The sequence below is a fragment of the Salvelinus fontinalis genome, chromosome 29, assembly GCF_029448725.1.
Source record: "Salvelinus fontinalis isolate EN_2023a chromosome 29, ASM2944872v1, whole genome shotgun sequence".
Taxonomy (NCBI): domain Eukaryota; kingdom Metazoa; phylum Chordata; class Actinopteri; order Salmoniformes; family Salmonidae; genus Salvelinus; species Salvelinus fontinalis.
In genome coordinates, this window is record NC_074693.1 from 9,226,496 (window position 1) to 9,250,582 (window position 24,087).

At 47.0% G+C, this 24,087-nt stretch overlaps 1 protein-coding gene across 2 annotated transcripts in view; it reads left to right on the plus strand.

Annotated features, from left to right (window-relative positions):
- Positions 1–24,087, plus strand: part of LOC129827394 (actin filament-associated protein 1-like 1) — a 119,039-nt gene that overhangs the window by 38,194 nt on the left and 56,758 nt on the right. The window contains exons 1-2 of one of the 2 annotated variants that reach the window (XM_055888187.1): positions 3,688–3,828; positions 19,798–19,923. In XM_055888187.1, coding sequence (XP_055744162.1) covers positions 3,798–3,828; positions 19,798–19,923 — 157 coding nt within the window. In that variant the 5' untranslated portion in view covers positions 3,688–3,797. Of the gene's footprint in view, positions 1–3,687; positions 3,829–19,797; positions 19,924–24,087 lie in introns of those variants that run through there. The other variant, XM_055888188.1, reaches the window with a different exon arrangement.

Sequence of the window (24,087 nt, forward strand, 5' to 3'; positions counted from 1 at the left end):
TTTTCAAGTCACCCAGCAGTGCTATTTACAAAGTTAGCTCCAGGTAAATGTTGCAATTCTTCAGACATTCCTGAACCTACATATGGGCAGTACCAAAACAAGTGATCTAATGTTTCTTTCTCTTCGCAGCACAATCTGTAAAGCTGGGATGGTTGTATCCCCCATACAGTATATTTAACATTCTATTGGTTGCACGAATTTTGTATAATAATTTACATTGAAAGACTTTAAGTTCTGACTCCGGCATTGTTTTCTATATCAGTTCATAAACCATGTGCCATGGAATTGGCACATCGAAAATCTCTTCTATTTTGCAACCTGTATGGCGCAGCTGTCAATTCATTGGTCTTTAAATGAAATGTGTATATTTTTTCATTATCACAATTTTGGTCTTTAATGTAGGACCGACAAACAAGTTCCTTGCCTTCTCTCCTTTCCACTTGCCTCCTCCATTTTTGTGGTAATGCTGCAATCAGTTGGTTGTAGTTTTGGATTGAGCAGACATTTCCATAGATTTATTTTAGCTGCATGTGTGACAACTCCACCAGTCATATTTATGATATTCTTGAACAAAGATTATTAAATTATTTTTTTATAAAAACATTTTTAAATCAGTTAGTGTATTTGAGTTTATCCATAATATTTGTTTTAAATTTTGTTTTGTCTTTTCTGGTGGATTAAACTGAAATGGCAACCAGCTTTCTAGAGGTCAGAGGTCACAGACATCATATGACCTCTCCTGTCAGGTCACAGCCATGCTCAGATCTGTAGTGTCATAGACATTAGGGGCACGTAACATTAGGAAACAATAAACATGGAACGTGAAACATGTTGGGAATTAAATATCAAGAAAAGTCAACAGGAGAAGTGAACATAAATGTTTAAATTATGTTACCTTGTTCCAGAGTGATGCCTTTAACAGAAACTGATGGAAATCTGACCATTGATGTTACCTTGTTACAGTGTGATGCCTTTAGCAAAACCTATTGGAAATCTGACCATTGACATGATCATTCAGTCATAGGGTCTACATAACACAGTCATAATAAAGACATACAGTATCAACTGTCACAACCAATCATATCCATGTTTTAAACAGAGATAAGGTTTGTCTTGAGATACCCAGTCTACGGGTATGTTGTGGTCCTGTAACCAGGCAGATCCCAACCTGTCCAGAGGAGCAGTGGACTGAGAGAGCAATGGGCTGAGAGAGGAGTGGGCTGAGAGAACAAGTAGACTGAGAGAGCAGTGGGCTGAGAGAGAAAGTAGACTGAGAGAGCAAGTAGACTGAGAGAGCAGTGGGCTGAGAGAGCAGTGGGCTGAGAGAAAAGTGGTCTGAGAGAGCAGTGGGCTGAGAGAGCAGTGGGCTGAGAGAGAAGTGGGCTGAGAGAAGAAGTAGACTGAGAGAGCAGTGGGCTGAGAGAGCAGTGGGCTGAGAGAGCAGTGGGCTGAGAGAGCAGTGGCTGAGAGAGCAGTGGGCTGAGAGAGAAGTGGGCTGAGAGAGCAGTGGGCTGAGAGAAGAGTGGGCTGAGAGAGCAGTGGACTGAGAGAGAAGTGGGCTGAGAGAAGAAGTGGACTGAGAGACGAAGTAGACTGAGAGAACAGTGGACTGAGTGAGAAGTGGGCTGAGAGAGCAGTGGGCTGAGAGAGAAGTGGGCTGAGAGAGACGTGGGTTGAGAGAGCAGTGGGCTGAGAGAAGAAGTAGACTGAGAGAGCAGTGGACTGAGAGAGCAGTGGGCTGAGAGAGCAGTGGGCTGAGAGAGCAGTGGGCTGAGAGAGCAGTGGACTGAGAGAGCAGTGGGCTGAGAGAGCAGTGGGCTGAGAGAGCAGTGGACTGAGAGAGCAGTGGGCTGAGAGAGCAGTGGCTGAGAGAGCAGTGGGCTGAGAGAAAAGTGGGCTGAGAGAGGAGTGAACTGAGAGAGCAGTGGACTGATAGAGCAGTGGCCTGAGAGAGCATTGGACTGAGAGAGCAGTAGGCTGAGAGAAGAAGTGGACTTAGAGAGCAGTGGGAGTGCAGTGGGCTGAGAGAGCAGTGGGCTGAGAGAGCAAGTAGACTGAGAGAGCAGTGGGCTGAGAGATGAAGTGGACTTAGCGAGCAGTGGGCTGAGAGAGCAGTGGGCTGAGAGGAGAAGTGGACTGAGAGAGCAGTGGGCTGAGAGATCAGTGGACTGAGAGAGCAGTGGGCTGAGAGAGCAGTGGACTGAGAGAGCAGTGGACTGAGAGAGCAGTGGACTGAGAGAGCAGTGGACTGAGAGAGCAGTGGGCTGAGAGAGCAGTGGACTGAGAGAGAAGTGGGCTGAGAGATTAGTGGACTGAGAGACAGACAAAGAGACAAATGTGTCTTTCTCCTTGGAGAGACGATGGGGAGAGCTGATATGGACAGCTTATCTGAATGCCTTACCTATGAGGCATCCGTGAAACAGACTCACTCAGATGTGTGTGTGCGTGTGCGTGTGGTACCAGTGTGAGAAGAGGTACTGTGCAGCATGTTTGGTCATGCTTTAGGCTCCAGGCTTGGCCTCAGGGCAGACTCACACACGTCTTCTACTGAGGAGTCTGAACATGTCTCTTTCTCTCTATCTCTGCCCCTCTGCCCCGTCTCTCTCTCTCTCTCTCTCTCTCTCTCTCTCTCTCTCTCTGTCTCTCTCTCTCTTTCTCTCTCTCTCTCTCTCTCTCTCTACCTCCCCCTCTCCTCTTTTTCTCTCTCTCCTCTTTCTCTCTCTCTCTCTCTCTCTCTCTCTCTCTCTCTCTCTCTCTCTCTCTCTCTCTCTCTCTCTACCTCCCCCTCTCCTCTTTTTCTCTCTCTCCTCTCTCTCTCTCTCTACCTCCCCCTCTCTCTCTCTCTCTCTCTCTCTCTCTCTCTCTCTCTCTCTCTCTCTCTCTCTCTCTCTCTCTCTCTCTCTCTCTCTCTCTCTCTCTCTCTCTCTCTCTCTCTCTCTCTCCACATGGTTGAACAGTGTCACAGCATATCTACTCACCAGGGAGAAAGGGCCTTTGTAGTGCTCCATATTTCCCAAACAATTGCCTAGCCACTTGGGTTGTGTAATAGGCAGCAGGTAGCCTAGTGGTTAAGCGAGTTGGGCCAGTAACTGAAGGTCGCTGATTCAAATCCTTGAGCTGTCTAGGTGAAAAGTCGGTCCATGTGCCCTTGAGCAAGGCACTTAACTCTAATGTCTTCTGTAAATTGCTGTGGATAAGAGTGTCTGATACAATGGTTTGAGATTGTACCAGATAAACTCACCTACAGAGGCCTCTTACACTTTCAATGTAACACATTATTCTTATACTGTACTGTTACTGTTAAGATTCAGGTGTCATTCAAATACACAGCAAATATATAAGGTATTTTTAAATGTGTAAAGAGGCAGGTTTATTTCCTGGTTTCGTGTGTAACTATTTGTGAATCTATCTTTAGTGAGAGTGACAGAATGTGTTAGGCATTAATGAAAGCTGGAACTAGCTGGGGGTTGAGTGTGTGTGTGTGTGTGTGTGTGTGTGTGTGTGTGTGTGTGTGTGTGTTTGTGTGTGTGTGTGGAAAGGCTCACACAAACACACAACCATCATCACCCCTCCCCACAGAGAAAGAGAGAGAGGGAGGAGAGATAACACACCAGGGAGGGAGGGAGGGAGGGAGGGAGGGAGGGAGGGAGGGAGGGAGGGTAGTATAGGAGTGTGAATGCCCTTGTGGTTCAACAGAAGTCAGACTCACCTCAAAACCACAGAGGAAGACTTTTTTACATTCACCTTTTATTCAGATTAATGAAAAATATGAATGTATTTGTCCTAACATTGGAATAATGGTGGGCCTCTCTTCTTCATCTGCTAATGGTAGGTACGAAAGTAAACTTTTTGTGAAAACTGGTTTGACTCACAGTTATGTATGATCCAGTTAAAAGTTTTGGTTATTTGTGTGATGTTACATTTGTGTTCGTTTTCTTTCTTTAGTGTGCTAGCCTTTTAGCCTGTTAGCCTGTTAGCGTGTTAGCCTGTTAGCCTGTTTGCCTGTTAGCCTGTTTGCCTGTTAGCCTGTTTGTGGTTTTAGTCTTTACTCGCGAAGTGGCAAAGTAGCAGAGACAAAACCGACATTCAGACTAGAAAACTGTCTCGTAAACAGTCTTGTAAACTGTAGTAGTGTCATATTGTGATCAGACTAGTAAACTGTAGTAGTGTAATACTGTGATTAGACTAGTAAACTGTAGTAGTGTAATACTGTGATTAGACTAGTAAACTGTAGTACTGTAATACTGTGATTAGACTAGTAAACTGTAGTACTGTAATACTGTGATTAGACTAGTAAACTGTAGTACTGTAATACTGTGATTAGACTAGTAAACTGTAGTACTGTAATACTGTGATTAGACTAGTAAACTGTAGTAGTAGTGTAATACTGTGATTAGACTAGTAAACTGTAGTAATGTAATACTGTGATTAGACTAGTAAACTGTAGTAATGTAATACTGTGATTAGACTAGTAAACTGTAGTACTGTAATACTGTGATTAGACTAGTAAACTGTAGTAGTAGTGTAATACTGTGATTAGACTAGTAAACTGTAGTACTGTAATACTGTGATTAGACTAGTAAACTGTAGTACTGTAATACTGTGATTAGACTAGTAAACTGTAGTAGTGTCATATTGTGATTAGACTAGTAAACTGTAGTACTGTAATACTGTGATCAGACTAGTAAACTGTAGTACTGTAATACTGTGATTAGACTAGTAAACTGTAGTAGTAGTGTAATACTGTGATTAGACTAGTAAACTGTAGTAATGTAATATTGTGATTAGACTAGTAAACTGTAGTAATGTAATACTGTGATTAGACTAGTAAACTGTAGTAGTGTAATACTGTGATTATACTAGTAAACTGTAGTACTGTAATACTGTGATTAGACTAGTAAACTGTAGTACTGTAATACTGTGATTAGACTAGTAAACTGTAGTAGTAGTGTAATACTGTGATTAGACTAGTAAACTGTAGTAATGTAATACTGTGATTAGACTAGTAAACTGTAGTAATGTAATACTGTGATTAGACTAGTAAACTGTAGTACTGTAATACTGTGATTAGACTAGTAAACTGTAGTAGTAGTGTAATACTGTGATTAGACTAGTAAACTGTAGTACTGTAATACTGTGATTAGACTAGTAAACTGTAGTACTGTAATACTGTGATTAGACTAGTAAACTGTAGTAGTGTCATATTGTGATTAGACTAGTAAACTGTAGTACTGTAATACTGTGATCAGACTAGTAAACTGTAGTACTGTAATACTGTGATTAGACTAGTAAACTGTAGTAGTAGTGTAATACTGTGATTAGACTAGTAAACTGTAGTAATGTAATACTGTGATTAGACTAGTAAACTGTAGTACTGTAATACTGTGATCAGACTAGTAAACTGTAGTAGTGTCATATTGTGATTAGACTAGTAAACTGTAGTACTGTAATACTGTGATTAGACTAGTAAACTGTAGTAATGTAATATTGTGATTAGACTAGTAAACTGTAGTAATGTAATACTGTGATTAGACTAGTAAACTGTAGTAGTGTAATACTGTGATTATACTAGTAAACTGTAGTACTGTAATACTGTGATTAGACTAGTAAACTGTAGTAGTGTAATACTGTGATTATACTAGTAAAATGTAGTAGTGTAATACTGTGATTAGACTAGTAAACTGTAGTAGTGTAATACTGTGATCAGACTAGTAAACTGTAGTAGTGTCATATTGTGATTAGACTAGTAAACTGTAGTACTGTAATACTGTGATTAGACTAGTAAACTGTAGTAATGTAATATTGTGATTAGACTAGTAAACTGTAGTAATGTAATACTGTGATTAGACTAGTAAACTGTAGTAGTGTAATACTGTGATTATACTAGTAAACTGTAGTACTGTAATCCTGTGATTAGACTAGTAAACTGTAGTAGTGTAATACTGTGATTATACTAGTAAAATGTAGTAGTGTAATACTGTGATTAGACTAGTAAACTGTAGTAGTGTAATACTGTGATTAGACTAGTAAACTGTAGTAATGTAATATTGTGATTAGACTAGTAAACTGTAGTAATGTAATATTGTGATTAGACTAGTAAACTGTAGTAATGTAATATTGTGATTAGACTAGTAAACTGTAGTAATGTAATATTGTGATTAGACTAGTAAACTGTAGTAATGTAATATTGTGATTAGACTAGTAAACTGTAGTAATGTAATATTGTGATTAGACTAGTAAACTGTAGTAATGTAATATTGTGATTAGACTAGTAAACTGTAGTAATTTAATACTGTGATTAGACTAGTAAACTGTAGTAATGTAATACTGTGATTAGACTAGTAAACTGTAGTAATGTAATACTGTGATTAGACTAGTAAACTGTAGTAGTGTAATACTGTGATTATACTAGTAAACTGTAGTACTGTAATACTGTGATTAGACTAGTAAACTGTAGTAGTGTAATACTGTGATTATACTAGTAAACTGTAGTACTGTAATACTGTGATTATACTAGTAAACTGTAGTAGTGCCTCACTGTAACACCGAGCTGGCAGTATGCTCTGCTAACTCTTGTTTTAAATACCATGGGGACTCACTGTTAAATAAACTATTATCTCCTAGACCACTCACCCCCCTCTCTCTCTCTCTCTCTCTCTCTCTCTCTCTCTCTCTCTCTCTCTCTCTCTCTCTCTCTCTCTCTCTCTCTCTTTCACTCTCTGTCACTCTGTCACTCCCTCTCTCTCTCTCTCTCTCTCTCTCTCTCGCTCTCTCTCTTCCTCTCTCTCTCTCTCTCTGTCACTCTCTGTCACTCTCTGTCACTATCTCTCTCTCTCTCTCTCTGTCTCTCTCTCTCTCTCTGTCTGTCACTCTCTGTCACTCTCTGTCACTCCCCCTCTCAATTCAATTAAATTCAAAGGGTGTCCGGCTAGAATAGTCATTTACAACATTAACCATGTCTACATTATATTTCTGATAGTTTGATGTTATTTTAATGGACAAAAAAAAGAAACAAGGACATTTCTAAGTGACCCCAAACGTTTGAATGGTGATGTGTGTTTACATTGTTATAGAGACGTTTCAAATGTCATATTACGTCTATATACAGTGTTGTAACGATGTGCAAATAGTTCAACAAGGTAACAAGGTGTGAAATGTATCTTCTGAGTTTAACAGTGTTTGTCAAAGCAGTGTTAGATAGTGAAGATTTTTAGTGTGGGCTAGCTCGGCTAACTCAGCCACGCATTCCTCCCCCTAGTCACGTATCAAATGGCACCCTATTCCTTATATAGTGCACTACTTTAGACCATGTCAAAGTGGTGTAGTGCGGTATATAGGGAATAGGTTAGCCAATTGGGATGCAACCTTTGTCTTTGAGCCTCCGTCTCTGAGCCTCCGTCTCTGAGCCTCCGTCTCTGAGCCTCCGTCTCTGAGCCTCCGTCTCTGAGCCTCCGTCTCTGAGCCTCTGTCTCTGCTTTGAAATGCTTATGAAGGTCTTTCTCTTTATGGCTGTGGTCCGGATACAATGCTGCTCTTCCAACAATGTTTTCCTGTTGAAACAACAGAAGTACACATGAGTCATGAAATAGACTAAGAACTACCAGTCTACTACAACTCTACAGGTGATCAATCTCTGTTATGAGTGGCACATCTTTGTTGATGCAGCTGGTTTTGTTCTCAACACTAAAGCTCGAGCCCCCCCCTCCCCCTTGTTTTGATGTGGCATTATGAGCTCAGAGCGAGTGTGTTTCCCCTGGGGTGGAATGCATGGACACCTCTCTCCCCTCCCTGTTTGTCTTGGCGTGGATACACACACACACACACACACACACACACACACACACACACACACACACACACACACACACACACACGCACACACACACACACACACACACAGGTGCAGCTAAATTTAAGGGATTGTGATCCTTTGGATCGGTGGGAAACAGATTGAGGTGATGCTGGTTCTATCCTTATGCAACAGTGTTGCTTTTGTCCCTCTCCTCACCCCTACCTGGGCTCGAACCAGGGACCCTCTGCACTCACCAACAACTGCCTCCCACGAAGCATCATTACCCATCGCTCCACAAAAGCCACAGCTCTTGCAGAGCAAGGAAAACAACTACTTCAAGGTCTCAGCGCGTGTGACGTCACCAATTGAAACGCTATTAGCTCGCACCCCGCTAACTATCAATCAATCAAATGTATTTATAAAGCCCTTCTTACATCAGTTGATGTCACAAAGTGCTGTAGAGAAACCCAGCCTAAAACTCCAAACAGCAAGCAATGCAGGTGTAGAAGCACAGTGGCTAGGAAAAACTCCCTAGAAAGGCAGGAACCTAGGAAGAAACCTAGAGACGAACCAGGCTCTGAGGGGTGGCCAGTCCTCTTCTGGCTGTGGCGGTGGAGATTATAACAGAACATGGCCAAGATGTTCAAATGTTCATAGATGACCAGGCAGGGTCAGATAATAATAATCACAGTGGTTGTCGAGGGTGCAACAGGTCAGCACCTCAGGAGTAAATGTCAGTTGGCTTTTCATAGCCGACCATTCAGAGTATCTCTACCACACCTGTTGTCTCTAGGGAGTTTAAAACAACAGGTCTGGGACAAGGTAGAAAGTCCGGTGAACAGGTCAGGGTTCCATAGCCGCAGGCAGAACAGTTGAAACTGGAGCAGCATCACGACCAGGTGGACTTGGGACAGAAAGGAGTTATCAGGCCAGTTAGTCCTGTGGCATGGTCCTAGGGCTCAGATCCTCAGAGAGAAAGAGAGCGAGAGAGAGAGAGAGAGGGAGAGAGTTAGAGAGAGAGAGAGAAATAGAGAGAATTAAAGAGAGCATACTTAATTTCACACAGGACACCGGATAAGACAGGAGAAATACTCCAGATATAACAGACTAACCCTAGCCCCCTGACACATAAACTACTGCAGCATAAATACTGGAGGCTGAGACAGGAGAGGTCAGGAGACACTGTGGCCCTATCCGACGATACCCCCGGACAGGGCCAAACAGGCAGGATATAACCCCACCCACTTTGCCAAAGCACAGCCCACACACCACTGGAGGGATATCTTCAACCACCAACTTACTATCCTGAGACAAGGCCGAGTTTAACCCACAAGGGGGGGGGGGGGGGGGGGGCAACCTGGACAGGAAGATCAACTAGCCATTTCACACCGGTTCCACTTATCCAGACAAACAGACAGATCACACCAAGCTCCAACTGGCAGTGGAGAGATCATCCTGGTTGGTTTATGTGATTGATAATGGGGTAGTAATAACATAGGTCATTGAGTATTCAAATAGGGAGGTGTTCTTCATGCTTGGCATTGCAGTGTATTCTGACTTTTTTCTCATGCTAGAGCTGTTATTAAGGGTTTTTCCTTTGTTGGTCTTCCTTATACTGGCAAACAGTGTTGGTATTTGACAAGATTGATGACAAGGCCTTTGGGAAATATTGTCCAGCATGCTGCTGCCCTCTCTCTTTCTTTCTCTCTCTCTCTCTCTCTCTCTCTCTCTCTCTCTTTCTTTCTCTCTCTCTCTCTCTCTCTCTCTCTCTCTCTCTCTCTCTCTCTCTCTCTCTCTCTCTCTCCTGTCTCTCTATTTCTCTCTCTCTCTTTCCTGTCTGTCTCTGTCTGTCTCTCTCTCTCTCTCTCTCTCTCTCTCTCTCTCTCTCTCTCTCTCTCCCTCTCCCTCTCTCCCCCTCTCCCTCCTTTAATTAGTTCACTTCCCTTCCTCTATCGAGGGTGAGTCCCAGCAAAGACAAGCAGTTGGTTGACTTGGCAGGCTCTCTCTCTCTCCCTCTATCTCTTTAATCCCTACCTCCCTCTCGCTCTAGCTCTCTCTCTCTCTCTTTCCCTAAAAAATAAAAAATAAAAATGTTATCTCTCTCTCTATTTCCCTCCCTCTTTTTCACAGTTAGCTCGTTGGACCACATTATCTCCCCACTTGGTCCATGTTTCCTGCCTGGGCCAGCTATAGGTCATGGACTGGGGCAGGATTGTCTTTGTTTGGTAGAAGACTGCATTTCAACAAATCCTTTTTCAGTGACTATACATGAACACACACACCCAGTGGTGGGAGTGCCCTGCAGCTGTGAGGAGTGAGTGAGGAAGTGTGTGTATCTAGTAGGAGGTGTATCAATAACAAATAGTGTCTTTGTGTTTCACTGTTGAGGCCCACTGGTTCAGGAACTCAATCTGTTTCACTGTTGAGGCCCACCTGTTCAGGAACTTAATCTGTTTCACTGTTGAGGCCCACCTGTTCAGGAACTTAATCTGTTTCACTGTTGAGGCCCACTGGTTCAGGAACTTAATCTGTTTCACTGTTGAGGGCCACTGGTTCAGGAACTCAATCTGTTTCACTGCTGAGGCGCCCTGGTTCAGGAACTCAATCTGTTTCACTGCTGAGGCGCCCTGGTTCAGGAACTCAATCTGTTTCACTGCTGAGGCGCCCTGGTTCAGGAACTCAATCTGTTTCACTGCTGAGGCGCCCTGGTTCAGGAACTCAATCTGTTTCACTGCTGAGGCGCCCTGGTTCAGGAACTCAATCTGTTTCACTGCTGAGGCGCCCTGGTTCAGGAACTCAATCTGTTCATGTTTGACCCAGTGGGTTTGACACTGGGTCGTCTGCGTTTGTCTGCATCTCAGAAAGCATGTTAACATGCCTGCTATGTGTGTGACTAAATGCTGGTGTGTATTTTATTTTTACATTTTATTTCACCTTTATTTAACCAGGTAGGCCAGTTGACAACAAGTTCTCATTTACAACTGCGACCTGGCCAAGATAAAGCAAAGCAGTGTGACAAAAACAGCAACACAGAGTTACACATAAACAAACGTACAGTCAATAACACAATTGAAAAATCTATGTACAGTGTGCAAATGTAGAAGTAAAGCAATAAATAGGCCATGGAGGCAAAATAATAACAATCTAGCATTAACACTGGAGTGATATATGTGCAGATGATGATGTGCAAGTAGAGATACTGGGGTGGAAAAGAGCAAGAGGATAAGTAACAATATGGGGATGAGGTAGTTGGGTGGGCTATTTACGGATTGGCTGTGTACAGGTACAGTGATCGTTAAGCTGCTCTGACAGCTGATGCTTAAAGTTAGAGAGGGAGATATAAGACTCCAGCTTCAGTGATTTTTGCAATTCATTCCAGTCATTGGCAGCAGAGAACTGGAAGGAAAGGCGGCCAAAGGAAGTGTTGGCTTTGGGGATGACCAGTGAAATATACTTGCTGGACCGCATGCTACGGGTGGGTGTTGCTATGGTGACAAGTGAGCTGAGATAAGGCAGGGATTTACCTAGCAAAGACGTATAGATGACCTGGAGCCAGTGGGTTTGGCGACGAATATGTAGTGAGGGCCAGCCAACAAGAGCATACAGGTCGCAGTGGTGGGTAGTATATGGGGCTTTGGTGACAAAACGGATGGCACTGTGATAGACTACATCCAATTTGCTGAGTAGAGTGTTGAAGGCTATTTTGTAAATGACATTGCCGAAGTCAAGGATCGGTAGGATAGTCAGTTGTACAAGGGTATGTTTGGCAGTATGAGTGAAGGAGGCTTTGTTGCGAAATAGGAAGCCAATTCTAAATTTTATTTTGGATTGGAGATGCTTAATGTGAGTCTGGAAGGAGAGTTTACAGCCTATGCAGCAGGAGCCTCCTCCTCCGGTTCCCCTCGATGCGGCCCCCCCTAACTCCATGGATGCTTGAGCGGGAGGGCTGGGGAGTGGAACAAACAGGACCCGCTCTGGACGCCCGCGGGCAGCTAGCAGGTTGTCCAGTCGGATCGACATGTCTATGAGCTCGTCCAGGGTGAGGGTGACGTCCCGACAAGCTAGCTCCCTGCGGACATCCTCCCGGAGGCTACACCAGTAGTGGTCCATCAGGGCCCTGTTGTTCCACCCGCTCCAGCGGCCAGGATCCGAAACTCCAGCGCGAAGTCCTGCGCGCTCCTCGTCTCCTCCGTTCACCTGCCGCTTGGCCCTCTGGTGGGTGGTCGAACACGGCCCGGAACCGGCGGGAGAACTCAGGGTAGTGGTCCCTTGCGGAGTCTGGACTCTCCCAAACCGTGTTGGCCCACTCCAGGGCTCTGCCCGTCAGACAGGAGACGAGGACGCTCACACTCTCCTCACCAGAAGGAGTTGAGCGAACGGTAGCCAGGTACAGCTCTAGCTGGAGCAAGAATCCCTTGCACCCGGCCGCCGTTCCATCGTACTCCCTCGGAGGCATGAACCGAAGAGCGCTGGGTCCGTACGCCGCCGGAGAAGTAGGTAGAGCAGGCGGAGGAGGAGCTGGAGACGATGTAGGGAGACCACATTCTCTCCATCATCTGGTCCATCGCCGTCCCTATTCGGTGTATGATGGCCGTGTGATGGAGGACACGCTCTTCCATAGATGGGAGGGGGGGGCGCAGCTGCTCCTGCTGACCATGCTAGGGTGTGGGCTTCTGTCACGTTAGCTAGGAGTGGTGGGTGTGGAGTCAGGAGCAGAGAGCAGAGGTTCCAGAAAAGACGTATTTATTCACAAAAATGGTCACGCCAAAAACAACAGGCACAAATGACCAACAAAACGGGACACCAAACAATCCGTAATGGAACAGACCACAAACCTCCACTGACAGAACAGAAAATAAGCCAGCACAAAAGCAGACGGGCCTTGAAGGCTTAAATAGCCCCGAATTAACCATAAACAAGGAACAGGTGAAAACAATCAGACAAAACCAACAGAAAAGGGAAAAGGAATCGGTGGAAGCTAGTAGACCGGTGACGACCGCCGAGCGCCACCCGAACAGGGAGAGGAGCCACCTTCGGTGGAAGTCGTGACAGTTAGAGGCAGAGAATCCCAGTGGAGAGAGTGGAACCGGCCAGACAGAGAGAGCAAGGGTGGTTCGTCTCTCCAGTGCTTTTCCGTTTACCTTCACACCCCTGGGCTAGACTACACTCAATCATAGGACCTACTGAAGAGATGAGTCTTCAATAAAGACTTAAAGGTTGAGACCGAGTCTGCGTCTCTCACATGGGTAGTCAGACCATTCCATAAAAATGGAGCTCTATAGGAGAAAGCCCTGCCTCCAGCTGTGTGCTGATAACTTCTAGGGACATCCCGTGTCTGAACAGTTTTGCTCCCTTACTGAAGACATCGTTTTCTGATGTGGGCCCTCCTCTGGGCTTAACAACCTACTGCCAGGCAATTATCATACGTATCTGCAGAGAACAGCTGGTCAGAGAGTGTGAGTGTGGGCATGCGCCTGTGGGCATGCGTCTGTGGGCATGCGTCTGTGGGCATGCGTCTGTGGACATGCGTCTGTGGGCATTGGTCTGTGGACATGCGTCTGGGCATGCGTGTGTGTGTGTGTGGGCATGCGTGTGTGTGTGGGCATGCGTGTGTGTGGGCATGCGTGTGTGTGTGGGCATGCGTGTGTGTGTGGGCATGCGTGTGTGTGTGGGCATGCGTGTGTGTGTGGGCATGCGTGTGTGTGTATATGTAACAGCTTGCTTCTCTACCAATCCGATTCTCTTCCATCTTAATGAAACATGGACATCCTCACACACTGTCTGAGTAGCTGGCATATCAAATCAGTTGACGCACGCCGATTTACTCCACTGTGTGTGAGGAGAGGGGGAGAGATGTCTTGGGGGACGTAAAAGATTTTACAACGTAAAAGATCAAATAATGCAGAGCGGAATTAGGTCAAAACCTACTAATTATCAAAATCCAGAAAAGAGCCGTTCAATTCTACAACCACCTAAAAGGAAGCGATTCCCAAACCTTCCATAACAAAGCCATCAACAACAGAGAGATGAACCTGGAGAGGAGTCCCCTAAGCAAGCTGGTCCTGGGGCTCTGTTCACAAACACTAACAGACCCCACAAAGCCCCAGGACAGCAACACAATTAGACCCAACCAAATCATGAGAAAACAAAAATATACTTACTGACACATTGGAAAGAATTAACAAAAATCAGAGCGAACTAGAATGCTATTTGGCCCTAAACAGAGAGTACACAGTAGCAGAATACCTGACCCCTGTGACTGACCAATATTAAGGAAAGCTTTGACTATGTACAGACTCAGTGAGCATAGCCTTGCTGTTGAGAAAGGCAGACCTGACTCTCAAGAGAAGACAGGCTTTGTGAACACAGCCCACAGAATGAGGTGGAAACTGAGCTGCACTTCCTAACCTGCCAAATGTATGTCCATATTAGAGACACATATTTCCCTCAGATTACACAGACACACAAAGAATTAAAATACAAACACAATTTTGATAAACTCCCATATCTACTGGGTGAAATACCAGTGTGCATCACAGCAGCAACAATTGTGACCTGTTGCCACAAGAAAAGGGCAACCAGTGAAGAACAAACACTATTGTAAATACAACCTGTAACGACTGACGCTCTCCTCATCCTCAGATGAGGTGAGGAGAGAAGGATCCTCAGACCAAAACGCAGGCTTTGGGAAATAAGCCATCTTTTATTTGATAACGATGATGGCAAAACACGAAACGAAACAAAACACTTTAACAAGCTTACAAAATAACAAAACGACGTTGACGCAACCTGAACATAAACTTACATAACTAAACATAAACTTACTTACAGGAAACAGACGACATCGAAACGAAACGAAACAAACAAACGCTACAGTCCAGTGTGGTACGAACAAACATACTGACACGGAAGACAATCACCCACAAACAAACAGTGAGAATGCCCTACCTAAATATGACTCTTAATTAGAGGCAAACGCAAACCACCTGCCTCTAATCAAGAGCCATACCAGGCAAACCAAAACCAACATAGAAACAGATAACATAGAATGCCCACCCAACCTCACGTCCTGACCAACTAACACACAAAAACTAACATAAATAGGTCAGGAACGTGACAGTACCCCCCCCACAAGGTGCGAACTCCGGACGCACCAGCACAAAGTCTAGGGGAGGGTCTGGGTGGGCATCTAACCACGGTGGTGGCTCAGGCTCCGGGCGCGGTTCCCACCCCACCATAATCCATCCTAGCCTCCTCCCTCCAAGAATGTCCACCCTCTTTCTTCCCCCACAAAATCCTCTTAATAACATATCTAAGAATGACAACACCGGGACAGAGAGATAAACCAAGACAGAGGGATAGATAAGAATATAGAGGTAGATAAAGATAGAGAGGGAGATCAGGATAGAGGGGCAACTCCGGACTGACAGGCAGCTCCGGACAGAGAGACAGCTCTGGACTGATGGGCAGTTCTGGGTATCTAGCCTTTTCAGGCTGAAGGGCAGCTCATGGCTGACTGACGACTCTCGACGCTCATGGCAGGCTGACGGCTCTCGACGCTCATGGCAGGCTGACGGCTCTCGACGCTCATGGCAGGCTGACGGCTCTCGACGCTCATGGCAGGCTGACGGCTCTCGACGCTCATGGCAGGCTGACGGCTCTCGACGCTCATGGCAGGCTGACGGCTCTCGACGCTCATGGCAGGCTGACGGCTCTCGACGCTCATGGCGCTCTGACGGCTCTGGCTGCTCATGGCGCTCTGACGGCTCTGGCTGCTCATGGCGCTCTGACGGCTCTGGCTGCTCATGGCGCTCTGACGGCTCTGGCTGCTCATGGCGCTCTGACGGCTCTGGCTGCTCATGGCGCTCTGACGGCTCTGGCTGCTCATGGCTCGCTGGCGGCTCTGGCAGATCCTGTCTGGTTTGCGGCTCTGGCAGATCCTGTCTGGTTGGCGGCTCTGGCAGATCCTGTCTGGTTGGCGGCTCTGGCAGATCCTGTCTGGTTGGCGGCTCTGGCAGATCCTGTCTGGTTGGCGACTCTGGCAGATCCTGTCTGGTTGGCGGCTCTGGCAGATCCTGTCTGGCTGACGGCTCTAGCGGCTCCTGTCTGGCTGACGGCTCTAGCGGCTCCTGTCTGGCTGACGGCTCTGTAGGCTCATGGCAGACGGGCGGCTTTGCAGGCTCATGGCAGACGGGCGGCTTTGCAGGCTCCTGGCAGACGGATGGCTCAGATGGCGCTGGGGAGACGGATGGCTCAGATGGCGCTGGGGAGACGGATGGCTCAGATGGCGCTGGGGAGACGGATGGCTCAGATGGCGCTGGGGAGACGGATGGCTCAGATGGCGCTGGGGAGACGGATGGCTCTGGCCGGATACGGTGCACTGTAGACCTGGTGCGTGGTGCCGGAACTGGAGGCACCGGGCTAAGGATAAGCACCTTCCTACTAGTGCGGGGAGCAGGGACAGGGCACACTGTATTCTCAAAGCCTACTCTATCCCTGATGCGTGGTACCGGCACTGGTGACGCCGGGCTGAGGACAAGCACATCAGGATTAGTAGGGGGAGAAGATACAGTGTGTTCAAGGCTCTGGAGACGCACTGGTAGCTTAGTGCGTGGGGCCGGAACTGGAGGCACCGGGCTAGATACACGCACTACAGGGAGAGTGCGTGGAGGAGGAACAGGGCTCAGGATACGCACTGGTAGCCTAGTGCATAGTGTAGACACTGTAGGTACTAGGCTGGGGCGGGGAGGTGGTGCCGGAAATACCGGACCGTGGAGGCGTACTGGCACTCTTGAGCATTGAGCTTGCCCAACCTTACCTGGTTGAATACTCCCGGTTGCCCGACCAGTACGGGGAGGTGGAATAACCCGCACCGGCCTATGTAGGCGAACCGGGGAAACCATGCGTAAGGCAGGTGCCATGTATGCCGGCCCGAGGAGACGCACTGGAGACCAGACGCGTTGAGCCGGCCTCATGACACCTGGCTCAATACTCAATCTAGCCCTACCAGTGCGGGGAGGTGGAATAACCCGCACTGGGCTATGCACTCGTACAGGAGACACCGTGCGCTCTACTGCGTAACACGGCGCCTGCCCGTACTCCCGCTCTCCACGGTAAGCCTGGGAAGTGGGCGCAGGTCTCCTACCTGCCCTTGGCCCACTACCTCCTAGCCCCCCCCCAAGAAATTTTTGGGAATTACTTACGGGCTTTTCGGGCTTCCGTGCCAGACGCGTTCCCTCATAGCTCCGGTTCCTCTCTCCGGTAGCCTCCGCTCTCCTCAGTGCCTCCAGCTGTTCCCATGGGAGGCGATCTCTACCAGCTAGGATCTCCTCCCATGTGTAGACACCTTTTCCATCCAATAAATCCTCCCATGTCCATTGCTCCTTCTTCTGTCCCTTACTCCGTTTATTTTTCCCTGGCCGCTTGGTCTTAGCGTGGTGGGTGATTCTGTAACGACTGACGCTCTCCTCATCCTCAGATGAGGTGAGGAGAGAAGGATCCTCAGACCAAAACGCAGGCTTTGGGAAATAAGCCATCTTTTATTTGATAACGATGATGGCAAAACACGAAACGAAACAAAACACTTTAACAAGCTTACAAAATAACAAAACGACGTTGACGCAACCTGAACATAAACTTACATAACTAAACATAAACTTACTTACAGGAAACAGACGACATCGAAACGAAACGAAACAAACAAACGCTACAGTCCAGTGTGGTACGAACAAACATACTGACACGGAAGACAATCACCCACAAACAAACAGTGAGAATGCCCTACCTAAATATGACTCTTAATTAGAGGCAAACGCAAACCACCTGCCTCTAATCAAGAGCCATACCAGGCAAACCAAAACCAACATAGAAACAGATAACATAGAATGCCCACCCAACCTCACGTCCTGACCAACTAACACACAAAAACTAACATAAATAGGTCAGGAACGTGACACAACCCATATTTATGTTTATTTATTTTCCCTTTAGTACTTTAACTATTTGTACATCGTTACAACACTGTATATATACGTAATATGACATTTGTAATCTATTTATTATTTTGGAACTTCTGTGAGTGTAATGTTTACTGTTCATTTTTGTGTGTTTATTTCACTTTTGTATATTATCTACTTTACTTGCTTTGGCAATGTTAACATATGTTTCCCATGCCAATAAAGCCCTTATATTGAAAATTGAAATTGAATTGAAATTGAATTGAGAGAGAGAGAAGTGGAGAATGAGATGTACCAGAGACAGAGAGAGAGAGAGAGAGAGAGAGAGAGAGAGAGAGAGAGAGAGAGAGAGAGAGAGAGAGAGAGAGAGAGAGAGAGAGAGAGAGAGAGAGAGAGAGAGAGAGAGAGAGAGAGAGAGAGAGAGGGGGAGGGTGAGTGGTCTAGGAGATAATAGTTTATTTAACAGTGAGTCCCCATGGTATTTAAATAAAGAGTTAGCAGAGCATACTGCCAGCTCGGTGTTACATTGAGGCACTACTACAGTTTACTAGTCTAATCACAATATGACACTACTACAGTTTACTAGTCTGATCACAATATTACACTACTACAGTTTACTAGTCTGATCACAATATTACAGTACTACAGTTTACTAGTCTAATCACAATATTACACTACTACAGTTTACTAGTATAATCACAGTATTACAGTACTACAGTTTACTAGTCTAATCACAGTATTACAGTACTACAGTTTACTAGTCTAATCACAGTATTACAGTACTACAGTTTACTAGTCTAATCACAATATGACACTACTACAGTTTACTAGTCTAATCACAGTATTACAGTACTACAGTTTACTAGTCTAATCACAGTATTACAGTACTACAGTTTACTAGTCTAATCACAATATGACACTACTACAGTTTACTAGTCTAATCACAGTATTACAGTACTACAGTTTACTAGTCTAATCACAGTATTACACTACTACAGTTTACTAGTCTGATCACAATATGACACTACTACAGTTTACTAGTCTAATCACAATATTACACTACTACAGTTTACCAGTCTAATCACAATATTACAGTACTACAGTTTACTAGTCTAATCACAGTATTACACTACTACAGTTTACTAGTCTAATCACAATATGACACTACTACAGTTTACTAGTCTAATCACAATATTACAGTACTACAGTTTACTAGTCTGATCACAATATTACAGTACTACAGTTTACTAGTCTGATCACAATATTACACTACTACAGTTTACTAGTCTAATCACAGGAGAATGAGATGTACCAGAGAGAGAGAGAGAGAGAGAAAGAGAGAGAGAGAGAGAGAGAGAGAGAGAGAGAGAGAGAGAGAGAGAGAGAGAGAGAGAGAGAGAGAGAGAGAGAGAGAGAGAGAGAGAGAGAGAGAGATGGGGTAGGGCTGTAAATTGAGCTCATGGTTAGTCTAGGTCACTGTGTCTGTAGGTTCAGGGTCTATATGATTCACGATCACACAGACACACACACACAGACACGCATTCACACATACACACACAAACACACACATACGCACACACACACCCACACACACAGTTCACAGACCTACTCTCAGAAGCATAAACCTGCTTGCAGAGCTTAAGGTTTATTTTCACCCTGTTCTGAAAACAGGGAGCGGTCTAGTCCCACCTCGCACACCAACATCTGATTTATATACTCCTAACAAGCTGACTGGACTTCATAAACACCATGATGTTATGTATCTACGTATTGGATGTATGTAAATGCAGTACTGGGTTTCCCCTACCCCCGAGACAGACAGAGAGAAGGGTGAAGAGACAAAGACAGATAAGACAGAGATGAGGGGAGACAGAGATAGACCAGAGAGAGTGAGTGAGAGTGAGAGAGGGAGACATGGGTATGCGTACGTGTCTATATTTGTTGACAGAAACAGAAAGTTGTTTAGTCTGGGTCGATTGACCTCTGTCCTCTCTCTCCCTGACCTGTAACTTCTGACCTCTGACCTCTAACTTCCAACCCCTTCCTTAGCGATGGATGTCCTGGTGACCGAGCTCAACGTTCTGCTGAAGCTGCTGGACAACGAGACTCTGAGCTTTCCTACTGAGGAGAAGAAGACCTCTGTTAGGAACCTGCTGAAACAACTACAGCCCACAGGTAGGAAACTACAGACAGACAGCTACAGCCCACAGGTAGGAGACTACAGACAGACAGCTACAGCCCAGAGCTAGGAGACTACAGACAGACAGTTACAGCCCAGAGCTAGGAGACTACAGACAGAAAGCTACAGCCCACAGGTAGGAGACTACAGACAGACAGCTACAGCCCACAGGTAGGAGACTACAGACAGACAGCTACAGCCCACAGGTAGGAGACTACAGACAGACTGCTACAGCCCAGAGCTAGGAGACTACAGACAGCTACAGCCCAGAGCTAGGAGACTACAGACAGACAGCTACAGCCCAGAGCTAGGAGACTACAGACAGACAGCTACAGCCCACAGGTAGGAGACTACAGACAGACTGCTACAGCCCAGAGCTAGGAGACTACAGACAGACAGTTACAGCCCAGAGCTAGGAGACTACAGACAGACAGCTACAGCCCAGAGCTAGGAGACTACAGACAGAAAGCTACAGCCCACAGGTAGGAGACTACAGACAGACAGCTACAGCCCACAGGTGGGAGACTACAGACAGACAGCTACAGCCCAGAGCTAGGAGACTACAGACAGACAGCTACAGCCCACAGGTAGGAGACTACAGACAGACAGCTACAGCCCACAGGTAGGAGACTACAGACAGACAGCTACAGTCCACAGGTAGGAGACTACAGACAGACAGCTACAGCCCAGAGCTAGGAGACTACAGACAGACAGCTACAGCCCACAGGTAGGAGACTACAGACAGACAACTACAGCTCAGAGCTAGGAGACTACAAACAGACAGCTACAGCCCACAGGTAGGAGAATACAGACAGACAGCTACAGCCCAGAGCTAGGAGACTACAGACAGACAGTTACAGCCCAGAGCTAGGAGACTACAGACAGACAGCTACAGCCCAGAGCTAGGAGACTACAGACAGACAGCTACAGCCAAGAGCTAGGAGACTACAGACAGACAGCTACAGCCCACAGGTAGGAGACTACAGACAGACAGCTACATCCCAGAGCTAGGAGACTACAGACAGACTGCTACAGCCCACAGGTAGGAGACTACAGACAGACAGCTACAGCCCACAGGTAGGAGACTACAGACAGACAGCTACAGCCCAGAGCTAGGAGACTACAGACAGACAGCTACAGCCCACAGGTAGGAGACTACAGAGACAGCTACAGTCCAGAGCTCGGAGACTACAGACAGACAGCTACAGCCCACAGGTAGGAGACTACAGACAGACTGCTACAGCCCAGAGCTAGGAGACTACAGACAGATAGCTACAGCCCACAGGTAGGAGACTACAGACAGACAGCTACAGCCCAGAGCTAGGAGACTACAGACAGACTGCTACAGCCCACAGGTGGGAGACTACAGACAGACAGCTACAGCCCACAGGTAGAAGACTACAGACAGACAGCTACAGCCCACAGGTAGGAGACTACAGACAGACAGCTACAGCCCAGAGCTAGGAGACTACAGACAGACTGCTACAGCCCACAGGTGGGAGACTACAGACAGACAGCTACAGCCCACAGGTAGGAGACTACAGACAGACAGCTACAGCCCACAGGTAGGAGACTACAGACAGACAGCTACAGCCCACAGGTAGGAGACTACAGACAGACAGCTACAGCCCAGAGCTAGGAGACTACAGACAGACAGCTACAGCCCACAGGTAGGAGACTACAGACAGACAGCTACAGCCCACAGGTAGGAGACTACAGACAGACAGCTACAGCCCACAGGTAGGAGACTACAGACAGACAGCTACAGCCCACAGGTAGGAGACTACAGACAGACAGCTACAGCCCACAGGTAGGAGACTACAGACAGACAGCTACAGCCCACAGGTAGGAGACTACAGACAGACAGCTACAGCCCACAGGTAGGAGACTACAGACAGACAGCTACAGCCCAGAGCTAGGAGACTACAGACAGACAGCTACAGCCCACAGGTAGGAGACTACAGACAGACAGCTACAGCCCACAGCTAGGAGACTACAGACAGACAGCTACAGCCCAGAGCTAGGAGACTACAGACAGACAGCTACAGCCCAGAGCTAGGAGACTACAGACAGACAGACAGACAGCTACAGCCCACAGCTAGGAGACTACAGACAGACAGCTACAGCCCAGAGCTAGGAGACTACAGACAGACAGCTACAGCCCAGAGCTAGGAGACTACAGACAGACAGACAGACAGCTACAGCCCACAGCTAGGAGACTACAGACAGACAGCTACAGCCCACAGCTAGGAGACTACAGACAGACAGCTACAGCCCACAGGTAGGAGACTACAGACAGACAGCTACAGCCCACAGGTAGGAGACTACAGACAGACAGCTACAGCCCAGAGCTAGGAGACTACAGACAGACAGCTACAGCCCACAGGTAGGAGACTACAGACAGACAGCTACAGCCCAGAGCTAGGAGACTACAGACAGACAGCTACAGCCCACAGGTAGGAGACTACAGACAGACAGCTACATCCCAGAGCTAGGAGACTACAGACAGACTGCTACAGCCCGGAGCTAGGAGACTACAGACAGACAGCTACAGCCCACAGGTAGGAGACTACAGACAGACAGCTACAGCCCAGAGCTAGGAGACTACAGACAGATAGCTACAGCCCACAGGTAGGAGACTACAGACAGACAGCTACAGCCCAGAGCTAGGAGACTACAGACAGACTGCTACAGCCCACAGGTGGGAGACTACAGACAGACAGCTACAGCCCACAGGTAGGAGACTACAGACAGACAGCTACAGCCCACAGGTAGGAGACTACAGACAGACAGCTACAGCCCACAGGTAGGAGACTACAGACAGACAGCTACAGCCCAGAGCTAGGAGACTACAGACAGACAGCTACAGCCCACAGGTAGGAGACTACAGACAGTCAGCTACAGCCCACAGGTAGGAGACTACAGACAGACAGCTACAGCCCACAGGTAGGAGACTACAGACAGACAGCTACAGCCCACAGGTAGGAGACTACAGACAGACAGCTACAGCCCAGAGCTAGGAGACTACAGACAGACAGCTACAGCCCACAGGTAGGAGACTACAGACAGACAGCTACAGCCCACAGCTAGGAGACTACAGACAGACAGCTACAGCCCAGAGCTAGGAGACTACAGACAGACAGCTACAGCCCAGAGCTAGGAGACTACAGACAGACAGACAGACAGCTACAGCCCACAGCTAGGAGACTACAGACAGACAGCTACAGCCCAGAGCTAGGAGACTACAGACAGACAGCTACAGCCCAGAGCTAGGAGACTACAGACAGACAGACAGACAGACAGCTACAGCCCACAGCTAGGAGACTACAGACAGACAGCTACAGCCCACAGCTAGGAGACTACAGACAGACAGCTACAGCCCACAGGTAGGAGACTACAGACAGACAGCTACAGCCCACAGGTAGGAGACTACAGACAGACAGCTACAGCCCAGAGCTAGGAGACTACAGACAGACAGCTACAGCCCACAGGTAGGAGACTACAGACAGACAGCTACAGCCCAGAGCTAGGAGACTATAGACAGACAGTTACAGCCCAGAGCTAGGAGACTACTGACAGACAGCTACAGCCCACAGGTAGGAGACTACAGACAGACAGCTACAGCCCAGAGCTAGGAGACTACAGACAGACAGTTACAGCCCAGAGCTAGGAGACTACAGACAGACAGCTACAGCCCAGAGCTAGGAGACTACAGACAGACAGCTACAGCCCACAGGTAGGAGACTACAGACAGACAGCTACAGCCCAGAGGTAGGAGACTACAGACAGACAGCTACAGCCCAGAGCTAGGAACTACAGACAGACAGCTACAGCCCAGAGCTAGGAGACTACAGACAGACAGCTACAGCCCACAGGTAGGAGACTACAGACAGACAGCTACAGCCCACAGGTAGAAGACTACAGACAGACAGCTACAGCCCACAGGTAGGAGACTACAGACAGACAGCTACAGCCCAGAGCTAGGAGACTACAGACAGACAGCTACAGCCCACAGGTAGGAGACTACAGACAGACAGCTACAGCCCACAGGTAGGAGACTACAGACAGACAGCTACAGCCCACAGGTAGGAGACTACAGACAGACAGCTACAGCCCACAGGTAGGAGACTACAGACAGACAGCTACAGCCCACAGGTAGG